This window comes from Ornithodoros turicata, chromosome 1, assembly GCF_037126465.1.
Source record: "Ornithodoros turicata isolate Travis chromosome 1, ASM3712646v1, whole genome shotgun sequence".
In the NCBI taxonomy this organism is placed as follows: Eukaryota; Metazoa; Arthropoda; class Arachnida; order Ixodida; family Argasidae; genus Ornithodoros; species Ornithodoros turicata.
The window spans coordinates 33,422,529-33,436,245 of record NC_088201.1 but is presented as its reverse complement, the minus strand read 5'-3'; the positions used below and the strand labels follow the sequence as shown (position 1 = coordinate 33,436,245).

Sequence of the window (13,717 nt, the reverse complement as noted above, 5' to 3'; positions counted from 1 at the left end):
CCGCACACGACGCTCTTGCTTTTCTGAATGTGCGGTTGGGTTATTTGGCTCTAACTCGTCATTATTTAGTGCTATCAATGTTGTGTCAATCTCGCAGTTCATATTTCTGTTGACTCTCGATACTATGTGTCCACACGTGCAGCAATTTCTCATCAAAGTGTACCCTTTCATTCTAAAATCGTTAAAAACCCCAGTGCGAGGGGAAGACAAACCGGGGGGCAAAAACGAGACGACACACGCACTGCTGATTTTAGAATGTTCTACCAACCCGCCCGGATTTTAACCGTATTTCAGTATACCTTTTCATGCTACAAGATTAGTAAACTTCCTTCGACCAAATGTGTAATAGTTTAATGCGCATAGTTCCACCATGCGTGTATGTTTCGTTGGTTTTAACAACTATTTCATAAGCAGCTATCAAGGTATTCCGATTGCTACTTTCACAAACGCATACAGAGGCCATAGAATTTCGGTAACTTGTCCTAACCGCCTCTCTTCTTTTACTGCTGCGAAGAAATCGGTAGTTCGGTACATGTTTTGTGACGCTGCTTGTCTGCCCCCCACGAGTTTGCATGGTAACAGGTTCTGGACCAAGAAGAAGACGACACCGTAGTTTTGTTACGAAAAAGAATACATTACCTCATGATGTGGGGGTACAACGAAACAACACAGTACACAAAAATACATTGTGCAACGCGGAGGTCATGGCGGTAGGTTGAATAATGTGAGGGGGGAGGGGGGGGGGGTTCTTGCAGGCTTTGATACAGTTTAAAAGAATCGTAATTAGTCGTTTACGTTACCACGGAAGCTTTGTCAATCGCATTCCGTGTGTTTAGTAAAAAGGAAGACATAATTTCCAGAATCAGTAGCGGAGGGTGTGTCTGTCTAGTATGCTCCCTTGTATGGCATACAGTAGGATATCAATTTTCCTTCCATAACTTTATGAATTCCTTGTCGTATGACGATGGATACTCAACGCGATGTATATTAAAATACCCCGAAGAACATTCATTTTCGTGACTATTGTGATTCAAATGAATAGAAATCGTGACGTGAATTGGTGGCTCTGATAGCCTGAATGCGTCTCGAAAACGGGAAGACGTAGTGCTATGAACCGTATTGTCCACATCCATTGTACTGCATCACCTCTCTGTCCACTGTTGTTTCGTGTCAACAGGATACCTGTGCGTCTTAGAGAGACTAAGTGCATCATATACAACACAACATTGACCTTCACAAAATGAAATCTATCACAACTGGACGCCGGAAGGTTCGACACAGACAAGCAGACACCGTTGTGCACACAGGTCTCCAAGTGGTATCAAAACAGCACACTACACAGGAATGCACCTGGTGACGTTGTACTGGTTGAGTGCTCAGTGGCTCAACGGATCAGGAACGGACATGCCTCCAGGGATTATCTTCCGAACGAGCCAGATGGTCCACACGTAGATGACGCAGCCCAGAAGAGCAACCAGGGACAGCCAAGAAACCTCCATCCGGCTACAACTGTCAGTTGTTATAGCCATTAACTGGGCACGTGGCAGATTGTAGGTCACCTTGTCACTGACCAAATCCGAAAAGGTCTTGCACTGGATCAATGGTACCTGGTACGACGTTGGCCTGTGGTTCTGAAGCGTCGCTTCGCCATCGGTGTCCACATCGCCCAAGAAGAGCAGCGCGTTCCCGTAGATGTCCACCTCCATTTTGACTACATCATACTTGATGCTTGGCACAGCGAGGCCCAAAAGGGAACAGCCACCCGTTGCGGAAACATCCCGCGATTGGTTCACGTGCCACGGTCCTGCACAACGACCATCTTCAGCAGCCGCATTGAGATTATTGGAGATTCCTGGGTCCTGTGGCACGACTTGGGCTCTTAGTAGCTTGAAGTTATAGTTGGTTGCTCCATGAAGTTTCATGGAAGGTCCAACGTGGCTGTAAAGTCCTTGAGCTCGAAGTAGAAACCACGGTCGTATGCAGTTGGGATCGCGGAAGTATTGGTATTCTCCCTGCCAAGAGTTGTTGGCAGTATAGTAGCGCAGGAGTCTTGTAAGAAATAGGCCCAGAGGGCGGACCTCACACCGGGTGCTTAGCCACTCGCCTGAGAGGTATACTGGAAGTTTGGGCTTTGGAGGTAGTTGCGGGGGTGACTGGTCCGCTGATTTGGCAACCAGGTGACAGGTGTGACAGCCCGGGGTCTGAAAAAAAAGAAGAAATATTCGTGTCAAAACATTTAACACAACAATTGTTTTGCGAAGAACGTTTAGTCTTGATATACCAAGCTTTGTTTTTTGGAAAACCGGCGGGCCATAACTGGACCACCAAGAGATTAGCTCATTTTTGCTGACTCTGAGTCGGTGTCTTGTGTTTTGTTACTTCCGTGTTTGTGCCTCAGACTCAAGGAATGTTCCCTTCAGCAAGAGACAACAACCGCAGCGCGGTAATATAGTGGCCCTAAACAGAGGAGTCACAATTCTTGGAAACACTTTACAAAACATGCACGGCTTTTACGGTGCGGGGCGGTCCACGCGTGTCAAACCGTGGCGGCCCAATGGCAAGGTCAATTGCCACTGGAGGAGATGTTGATATGTAAACCTGGGTCCAAGGGGTTGAAAGGGACCCCATCATACGAAGCTGCCAGCGAGGAAGTCAGCTATGACGTGTTCTTTGGTGAAGTAGTGTCAGCACCAGCTCCGAACTTCAACTTAGGTCAGTAAAGGGCGATCCACATGGCGCGTATTTCACTCTGTGAAACGCTCCGTGAAGCGCTCCGTGAAAAAAGAGCGTGTGATACGGGTAGCCCGAATACGCAGAGCGAACCACATCCCAAACGGAACAAAACTTCCCGTGGTGTTCCTGTGGATATCCTTTCCCGAAAATTCGGATGTCCCTGGGAGACAGACATTTTTTTTTTTCTGGCGGACCTCCCCCACATCTCCGGCTGGCCACGGTTTGGACTTCCCACAAATATCCGTCGTTTGTCCTCACAGGAAGTTACACGGAGATGTCTGGACGTTGCACGGACTTACTGGGGTACGTGACAGGGCCCTATATTTTCTCATTTTTATTGACACTGTTTTATTGAGTTGTTGCGTAAGTGGAGAGATTCTGACTAGGCCTGTAGGTTTTTTTTTTTTCTACTTTGTTTCAAGATTCGGCCACTGCATCTTTTTTCTCTGTTTGTTTCTCGTATTTCTGTTACGGACAATGAGCACTAAGTTATAAAATAAGCAAAAATAAAGACGTACATATATAAGGTCTTAGAACCATGAAAGGGTTAGAAAGACAGTGGCATACATTTCCAGGCCAAAGTGTCCACAGGCCCAGGTCCAAAGTGAAAACAGATACTATATATTCCTTGTTTCACGAGCTTCCACAAATTCGAGAGTCCTGTTTGCCTGCGAGCCAAACTAAGGGGTGAGGTGTTTAATGCTATTGCGTATACCAATAACACTGTACTGAATAACTGCTTGGCGTATTAACTCTCTATGACGATAACGTCTGTGTTTCTTACCGCTTTTGGTGTGAGGCATTCAGTTGGTTCATCGAAAGTCTAACTCACGCCGCGACACACATTGCCATGTTTCTCTCTCTCCTGCAATAATGCTCCATGTAACATCCCGTCAGGAACCCTATCCGGACAATACTTCAAACGGTCGTTACCGTACATCCGCAGGGACGTCCATCCACGTAGCTCTCAGAGATGTCCACCTGACATCTTCAGGACATGGACGTTGGGATCTATTTCGGGCGTCCGCGGGAGATAGTGTTCCGTCTGGGATGAGGGGGGGGGGGGGGGGCGTGGATAACGTTCAATAATAATAATAATTAAAAACAGAAGTGAGGTCTGCCTGCTCAGCCAAGGCGGCAAGTTTCACTCCTGAAAAAAAAAAAAAAGAAAAGGAGAAGAAATTAAGACTGTCCTACGGACGACACGAAGGCCATTATCCCGTGCATACCGACGGGTGTCGGTACAGGGTGTCTTCCAACTGCGCCGTGATTACTTCTCGTGCACCTGGTGCTCAGGGCAGTCCATAACGACGTGCGACAGATCGTCGTGGGTTGGTGGGCTCATCGGTGTATATCTGCAATGCTTTTCTATGCTTCTCGACAATGGCTTCTTCGGCGAGTGCCTTGGCCACTATGTTTGGCACTTGAGATTTCTGTCGTAGTCCTCGTATATTGCAAGCGCAGCCAGGACGCTGAAGCAGAAAGGGAGGGTCTTCCGGGCGGATGATTGGCCTTTTGCAGACTAGCATCCTGTAGGTATTTTTTCCCACTTCTCTGAACCGTGATCCACGGTGGCCACGGCGGATGATTTGCTGTCCTGTAGGGGACCTGTGTAGCGTGTCGTATTGCCTTAGGAGACGTTCGGTAGCGAGAAGGCGAAGGGGCATTGATCCAGCTTCACCGTAGACAATAACGCTTGTTGACTGTTGAGGGAGACCCAGTGAGTTCCTCAGGCCCATTCGATGGGCTACTTCCAACTGTGTTTGTCTTGTTCGTGGTGGCAACGCGTACCGTTATCATGAACACCGCCCTATTTACTAAAACTCGCTATATTAGAGCGTTTTTGTGCATCGTACGCTATCGCCTTTGCGTGCGTAAGGGATAGCGTTGGTGGTTCCGCACACTACGCGAAGCTCTTTATGTTTTACGCGTGCACAGAACCACCAACACTATGCCTTATGTAAGCTATCGCCTTTGCGTAAGTAAAGGATAGCGTTAGTGGTAACTGCGCACTACGCGAAGCTCTCTAAGTTTTGCGTGTACGCAGAACTAGCAACGCTATTCCTTTCGTACGCAATGGTGATAGCGTACGATGCACTAACCAATCTAATATACAGAGTTTTAGCGGTTGATAGCGTGGTTTGCGTAGAACCGTATCAACTGCAATCAGTAGATAAAATTCCGATCTAGGATTCCGGTCCACTGCACTCAGTGGATAAAATTCACGTACTAGTCAACGGATTTGTCATCTTCAATTGAAGATAAGTTAACAACTTTACATGGCAATGAAAAGATGGTTAAGAAGCAAGCGAGCTGGTGAAGTTGATGCATGATGTAAAACCCCGAGACTATAGGGAACAACGAAGGGTGTGGTAGGAACACTTCGTGTTGTGTCTGTCCCTTCGTGTTCCCTAATCTCGGGGTTTTACATCACGCATCAACGTTACATTGGTTTGTTATTGTTTGTTGAACGTACATGCTCCATGGGCGGACGCCCTTCAAAACATGATTTTTTAGCTGTATTGGTTGTCGTCAACGCTCTTTTTTTTTCTAGCTTTCCTCCGCAAAGTATTTTCAAAAATTTTAATTAGGTCTCGTTACCTCACTCTATGGCATAAACCTCTCCCCAGCTGGAAAAGTCCGCCTGGGCTCCTTCCCTCGTAGTACTCTTTTCGTGTTCCTCGTAAACGTTGACCACGCGTTCATCGAGAGCGGTTCAGTATTTGTTAATTGGGCTTCGGGAAATGCCTATCGATAGCACAGGGTATCCATGATAATTTTGGGAACGAAATTTTTTTGGGAACGGAACTGCCAGGGGTCGGGCAGGGCCACTGGATCATTTCGCGCGGAGTTGCTACTGTGTTTGAAGTCGTCTGCGGCGACTGGCTGAAACAGACTTAATATATGAGGCCAACAACGGCAAGCTGTTACCATCACCACCATTATATGTCCACGTGGCGAGGGAGTGAGAGGAGGTATTAATCAGGCCTTCTGTATCTAGGTGGCTTTGGTAGAGCCAACAGCTGGAACGCTACGCGAAAGTGACGTAATCATTAGTGGTTCCTGCAATCACAGCACCAATTTTAGCGGTCGTAGCCACCCAATAAACGGGCCACATTGAGTCTCACAAGCATCCACGAGCCTTCCGAGTTTTTAATTGTCTGAGAGAATGCCTCTGTATGTTCACGTGACGAAAAAGGAAAGCCATTTTAGTCTGGGTCGCGTTGGTAGAGCAGTGCGTCTTTCCTCCGCCCCTGGAATAACCCGGAACATTCAAAATCGACTGTACAGCCAAATCTAAGCGCGCACGTTTTTCAACGTCATGTGTTGTATTGCTCAGGGGCCGGTGCTATAAGAAGAAAAGCGGCGTCGCTGGCGATTGGTCCCAAGCCCCGGGGATCACTAAATCATAAACAGATATCTTGTACCGGGCTTCGCCGGATACGTAAGAATGTAGCACCGTAACGGAGCCTGATCGAATTTATGGCGCCTTTGTGGATATCGCCGCAATTCTATCGATCTCAATATGGTGAGGACCTTGCAATGGGGTGGAGAGTCGGCTGACCGATGTCAATGAAGACTACGGAGTTCGCTACAACTTTCCTACGAGGTACTTTCGACAGACGCTTCAGTCTTATTGTGAAGCACTGTAGGGGCGATAACCTTAGCGAAACGGCTTTGGAATGTTTTCACATACCCAAGAATTAGGTATAAACGTAAAGCACGCTTCACCTATTCACGTGCCCAAAGCACTCATGTATTAGGAATCTAAAAGCGCGTGTAAGGTAGCGCTTTGAATTGGTACGCTAGTGGCACGTTGCCTGTGTCACGGCGAAGCTTTCAATTGAATTTCTTTGGATGAATATTTGTATCTTCGAGGTTCCATTTCGGTTCCAAATTTTCAACGTGTAAAGAAGGCTTCATTGCTGCACTGCAGCCTTGGGGTGAATCCCACCATTATCATATGGACCATGTACTCTGAACACCTCCTTCGTGAAGAGTTTGAGACCCCTACGAGCAATCGGAATGTTGTGTATTCGGGAAATAGTGTATAAAATGGAAAAGTTAACAAAATTAAAGCGTAATCAAGTAACTGGCTATTGTCTTACTGGGTGTGCGGTCTCGTAAAAGGTGCAAAATGCGCATACAACGTGCGAACATACTCTTTGAATTAGCGCGTAGAAACAAGTAAATCTACGTTACAATACATCTACACGTAGCGTGAATGTTGACGCGGCAGTGCAATATGTGAGTTATAGGGTTGCAAATACCGTCGCTTAGAATAAAATTTTTGAAAGCGGGGCGGTACGGGGAGATATGCTAGTAGAAGCAATAAACTTGCGCTATCATGCGTCCACATGGGTTGATGTTGAATTATGAAACAGGTATATCCCTTCTGACACTCGCATAATGCCAGAAAACGTTTCAGTGCAGGAAACGAAGCCTTTTTACATGTTGGAAATTTGAAAAAAAAAAAAAAAAAAAAGTGGAACGTCGAAGATGCCAATATTCCCCCTTAAGAAAGTGCATTAAAAGCTTCGCCGTGGTTGTGATGGTGGTAGTGGTGCACTCTTAGAAATGAACTTCCCCACATAGCACGCTCCTAGCCAACCATCATCCCGAATGACAACGTTCTTGCCCCTGATTTGTTGAAAACGGGAGGAGGAGCCTATTTTGTGCCATTATGCACGGCACAAAATAGGCTCCTCCTCCCGTTTTCAACAAATCAGGGGCGAGAACGTTGTCATATGGGGTGATGGTTGGCTAGGAGCGTGCTATGTGGTGAAGTTCATTTTTAAGAGTGTGGTGCTAATGAAAGAGCTCGCCGTTGTCGGCCTCACAGGGGTGGACAACGTCACGACTAACGCTCTGGCAGAATGTGCGTCCTGGGCCGACTTCTAAGGGCCAGTTCTCGGGCAGTTCGTCGGGCGTCGCCAAGTGAGAGCTGGCTCTAATGGAACTGTGCCGACATGTGTCTGACAGCGTCTGAGGAAAAGCAAGAAAAAAAAAAAAAAACAGACAGCACAGCCGGTACTTTCAACCCGGGTACCTCCCTCAAAGCTTCGCCGTGACACAGGCAACGTGCCACTAGCCTACGAATGCAAAATGCTGTCAGCGGAATCTGTTGCACGCGCTTTTAGATTCCTAATACATGAGATCTATGGGCACATGAGCAGGCGAAGCTTGCTGTACGTTTTGTCACGAATTCTTGGTGATGACGATAGTGATGTGATAAAGAAAAAAATGTGGATGTGAGTTTCGACGAAGTCGAATGGCTACCCCAGTCCCGGCATATCTGTCTTCCGCTTTGCCGCGTGTAAGTTCCTTTACAAATCGTCGTGTAAACGGAGTATCAGTATAATCGTGACGCGTACGGGATATATCGACTCCCCTGGTTCGACCATTTAAAATAGACTGCATTTCGCATACTCGCAATTAAGTGTAATGACGATTACACTTTCTTCCTTCGTAGACTGATGCAACTATAAAATGGTCATCGCGAAGTCATTCGTTAATTTCTAGAACTGGGATTTGTCAGCACCACCAAGCCGGGGTCGTACTATTAGCATCTCTCAATAAGAATGCATTTGCTTCCTCACCCCCCAGTGTGCTTGTCGCTTAGAATAATCAGTCGTCAATTCTCGCCATCATTCGAGTACCTCAAAATGATGATGCGTAATTGGAACGCAACAACACAATGGTTTCAATCAATAAACTCGATTATGTCGGAGGTATCATACACACAGCAGCCCATTCAAAGTTTACGACTACAGTGCAGAAAGCAATGCAGTCACGGCTGGCAAAAGCACACATCACTGCATAACACGATCCTAGCGTGTTATGTGGTGAAGTTAGAGTGCATTTATTCTAAGCAGACGTCATTACACGGAACGAAATCAGTTTTTTTTTTTTTCTCTCTGCACCGCTCAGTGAACTTCCCCCTGAACATATTCCTCGTGTAGCGGACTCATGGACTCGCGCATTCTCGTCGTCTTCCTGGTAGCATGTCTTTCACAGCTAATACGGGTGCGCTTAGCGCGGGCGTGCCGATGCGTTGCGTAATTGTCACGGCGCGGCGCAAGCTGCCCCCACCATTTCTCTTTGAAATCTCGTTTGAAGGACGACACTGAATTGGAGCCACCCGTATAGCCAAGCGGCAACCGATTAGTCGTTATTCCGGCCCGCCGACGGTAATCTGCTTACGGCTCCTCCAGAGGGGCTCTGATTAAAGCAATCGGAGTTTACCCGGGGAGTCCAGATTGCTTTAATGAAATTCGAAAATTGGTTTCTCAGGACAAGCAACCGTTTCGTCGTGCTGGAGGAGTAATACATTTCCAAGACGACCAATTAAGACTACTGTCGGCGCCTAATACGAGGTATAGCTTTGTTGCTAATGAAAGGGAATCGAGGCAGCTGATGACGGTTGTTTCTCTGCACTATACGAGAAAAGTCCAGCTGCGGAACATCAGCTTGTTACACTGCATTGCTGCGTGACCATAACTGACTCGGAAATCACCTATATACGTGCACCCTTAAAACAGAACTTAACGTAACGCGCTCCTAGCCAACCATCACTGGCATGACGTCGTTCTCTCCACTGATTTGTTGAAAACGAGAAGCGTGAGTCTTTTTGTGACGCTTATGCAGTTATGTTAATTGCCACAAAAAAAAGAAAAAGAAAAAGAAACGTGCGCCTGGCACTTTCCACAAATCAAGGTAATAACGGTGGTTGGACTTGAGCGTGTTATGTGGCGAAGCTCTGTTTTAAGAGCGTAAAGAATAATACACACTTGATTTGTGGAAAGCGCAGGTGTATACGCCTCTTTGTGATAATTAACATAATTACGCAAGTGTCACAAAAAGGCGTACGCTCCCCGTTTTCAACAAATCAGGGAAGAGAACAATATGATTTGGGATGATGATGACTCGCTAAGAGCGCGTTAAGAGTGTGTATGATTCGTTGTTTTTAAATCAAGTACAGTAATTAGGAAAACAAACGCATTATTTTCGTGCTCGAAACCGGGCATACTAACCTCGTACAGCAGTATGAACTTTATAGTTTATTTTCTAGGCCAATGAAACATTTGTTGACAAAGGACGAGAACACAAGAGAATGCTCCTAATTCAAGTGGATTTCCTCGCTATCGAGGACATGAAAAAAATATCTTGTGTTAACAATCCCATTTTAAGCCGCGACATCAGAAATACGTACTCGAAAACCAGAGACGTAACTCACAATCTTCGCAGTGAAAAAGACAAGGAAGACAATAAATAATAATCATTGGGAGTAGATTTACACGTAAGGTGAGTCACCTATTTGTGTGGCGACATGCTGCACGCAGCAGAGTAGGATGGCGGATAATTTCGACCACATGGGGTTCTTTTTGACGTTATAAAACACGCAGTTCTTCAGGCTTCCTGCCTGATAGCCTCACATTGTGCGACTGACGACAAATGCAGCAAGTGCCAGCTTTAGTGAAGAGCTTCCGCAGGTGCACGTCAAGTAGCGTTCAGCGGCTTCTATAGAGGAGAGGCGCAGCTGTCCTGACCGGTCCTGCCATTTTTTATTTAAATGTTTACGTTATTTTTCTGCTGCGAAGAAGACAAGAATCCCGGAGACCCAGACAACCGTCCTGACATTGCCCGCCCATCCAAAAACGCCGAGTCACCCCAACATGGTAGTGAAAGCGCGCAGTTTCTCATAAACCACGTACATCCGTTCTGGAGCTTTGATCCAGCCGCTTCGGAGGAATGTCTTGCCCTCACCTAGGTAACTGCAAAATTTCGACAGTATAACTTTATGGACGACACTACGATGTCCTCACTGGACTTCATGCATTCTGCTGCCTGCAAGAACCACCAGGTCGTCTCGATCTCTGGATTCTGCGTCTCCAAAAGTATGGCATCACCTTTAAATGTAAATATGGACGACAACATTCTAACGCGGACGCGATGGTGTTCCCTTCCGTCACCTCCGGCTATTCCCAATGATAGCAGATCGCCAATCAGCCTCGCATCATCGACGTCGTTGGAACCTGACGACATACGGCTACAACAGCTTTGCAAACCCTTCTCTGCAGCGAAAATATGCCATCTTCCTGAATTTTGAACCAGTTTCTTTTTCAGGTTGTGGGGATTCCACTGAATTTAGCGTAGGATGGCGGCGGAGCGCCAGCTGTTTCTTTCGTGCGGGGCGCCCGTGAGGTGGGGCGCGTGATGTGGAGCTTGTGGAACGTTCTGTGTGTAGCCTCGGAAGAGACAGGTTATCTGTTCACAACATGTGAGTAATTAAATAACTAGTTTCTTTTCATATCTTAACGTGTCTCTGTGTTTCGCCTTCCACGGGTACGGAATGGACGGGCTTTGCCCCCGAGAGGGGGAATAGCTCCCACAACTGGCGCCCAACGTGGGGCACGAGCTCGTTCGTTCGATGACGTGGAAGACGCAGCACGTTTTATTTATTTATTTTTGTTCCATTTTGATGTTTGAAATATTTGTTTAGTGTGATAGCGCCTGGTTGTGCTGCTTTGATCATTTTGTGTTCTTTCATTTTTCCGGGGTATCTGGTTTCGTTAGGGCAGCACTTTTGCGGTTCATCTTTTGTATGAGTTCGGTGAGTTGCCGTCGTGTGTCCGAGCCCTTAAAGCTGATGGACCTTACGCCGCCACGCGGGTACAACCTCCAGAGCGGAGCGAAGGCCCTTGTACTCCAGCGGTCCCACTCGGAGGAGCGACCGGTGCACGTCGCCCCGGCGCGTACGGAGCCGAGAGGACCGTCATCGCAAGGTACGTCGACTACGGTATCTGCAGTAGTGCAACCGCCGCAGTAGTGCAGTAGTTCCACCGCAACAGCAGAGCTTCTGTCACGCATGGCAGAGCTATACTTGTTGATGACGCAACGCCTTGATGCAGGGTTGGGTTCGCCGCCGCAGGCACAATTTGTGCTCGTCCGACTGACGATCCCGGTCCCTACGTTCTCAGGGTACACCGACAGAAAGTCAGTGCAGACGTCTTGGACGACCTTACTGCCTATCAGGCCGGTATGGGAATCTCTGACGAGGTCTTCATCCAACGCATCCTGCAGGTTGCTTTGGTAGGAGACGCCGCCCTCTGGCTTCGACTGCAGTCGAGGTTCACGTCCTTGCAGGACTTCAAGCAGCTGTTTAAAGACGAATTTGTTCCCCCGGATTACGAATATCGTATCCTGGAGGAGCTGCACAAGCGTACACAGCATCCAGATGAGGTCTTGGCAGAATTCGTACAAGCCCTGCAAGAACTGTACAGTACAGAAGAACCAACTGCTGCAGAGCAGCAGCGAGTGGCACGGGCTATCCGTCAGTGCCATCCACGCTTCCGGCCCTATCTTCGAGCCCATCGCTTTGATAGCCTTTGAAGCGTTGGCGCAGGAGGCTCGTACCATACAGGTGACCCCCTGGTCGAAGTCGAATATTGGCCCCCACTGCCGCCTGAATTGGCGTTAGAACCACGCTGTGCGTGGTCAGCGGGAGCAGCCTCAGTCGAACGCTTACCTTCAGTGGGACAGGGTGAGCACCACCGCCATCCTTACGCGGAGCCATCCCGCCGAGCAATTGATCCCTTCCGTCATAGACAGAGGGCGATCCTCGCAGGAACGAGCCATGACAGATCCATCCTGCGTAATTATCATGGTCAACCCAGCAACTCAGCTGGCGAAACTACCCACAGGCAGCGGGAACGGCAGCGTCTGCTGCGACGGCTGCACGCCACAGCAAGCTGCAGCAGTGTCCGCCGAACAGTCTGCACTCCCGACTGTCTTGGGGTCATTCCATGTTCCTGAGGAGGGGCGCCGTCAGCTAGAAGAAGTACTGCGGCAGTACGACGGTATCTTCACGGAGAAACCCGGTAAGTCGTCTGTGTTAAAGCATAGCATAGACACGGGTAGCCCTGGCGTTGTAATCCAAGACCTTCGAGCGTACATAAGCGTGCTTTGTTAGACGCTGCTCTAGAAGAAATGCTCCAAACCCGTGCAGTTCAGACATCCCAGAGTCCTTGGGCGGTTCCTGTCGTCCTGGCTCCGAAACGTGATGGTACGGCAAGTTTATACGTCGACTATCGTTGACTTAACGAACTGTAAGGGATTATCCCTTCCCGTCCATCGAATCAATCATGTATTTCCTGGGCAACGCTGCTGTGTTTTCAACACTTGATTGTAGCAGAGGGTTCTTGCAGATCCAAGTTGGCCCGGAGGATGTCCCGAAGACAGCCTTTACCTGTCATAGGGGTCTGTTCCAGTTCGTACGGATGCCTTTCGGCCTGTCCAACTCACCAGCCTGTTTCCAGCGGTTGATGGACACCGTATTGGGAGATGTGAAGTACAATTTCGCGATGGTGTACATGGATGATGTCGTAGTGTTTTTCAGAAATTTTCAGGAACACTTGGAACATCTGTCAATCGTCCTTGCAATGATGAAGCAGGCGGGGCTAACCATCAACCCCCGCAAGGTGCAGCTGGCATCGCCTAGGATCAGCCTTCTCGGCTTCGTGGTGGACGGAGGTACCATCGGTCCTTGCGATGACACGCTAAAGGCGTTCATGGAGTTGCCGGTTCCCGGTAACGTAAAAGCCTTGCAGCGTTTTCTAGGAATAGTTGATTTCTACAGGCAATTCATTCCTAATTGTGCTCAGTTAGCGCAAAGACACACGCTGGCATTGTGGAGTAGAGCACGAACAATCCTTCCGAGCTCTCATGCAGTCGCTAATACGATCAGGCTATATCTGCCCGACCTAAATAAACACTTGATCGTGCAAACAGATGCAAGCGATTATGGTGTTGGCGCAGGTCTCTTGCAGGAGCATGACGCTACTCTTTGTCCGGCCTTTGCAAGTCACACCCTCAATCTAGCAGAACGGAACTATTCCGTCACGGAAAAGGAGTGCCTGGCGATCATCTTCGCTCTCAGGAAGTTTGATCTCTATACCTGGATGGCAGGACTTTCACCGTCCAA

The 13,717-nt window shown here is 48.1% G+C and overlaps 1 protein-coding gene across 1 annotated transcript in view; it reads right to left on the bottom strand.

The window, feature by feature from the left end:
- Positions 1 to 329: 329 nt before the first annotated feature.
- Positions 330 to 13,717, bottom strand: part of LOC135398059 (protein APCDD1-like) — an 80,568-nt gene continuing 67,180 nt past the window's right edge. Inside the window, exon 6 of the mRNA XM_064629499.1 lies at positions 330 to 2,201. Within this exon, the coding sequence (XP_064485569.1) occupies positions 1,377 to 2,201 (825 nt within the window). The 3' untranslated portion in view covers positions 330 to 1,376. The remainder of the gene's footprint in view (positions 2,202 to 13,717) is intronic.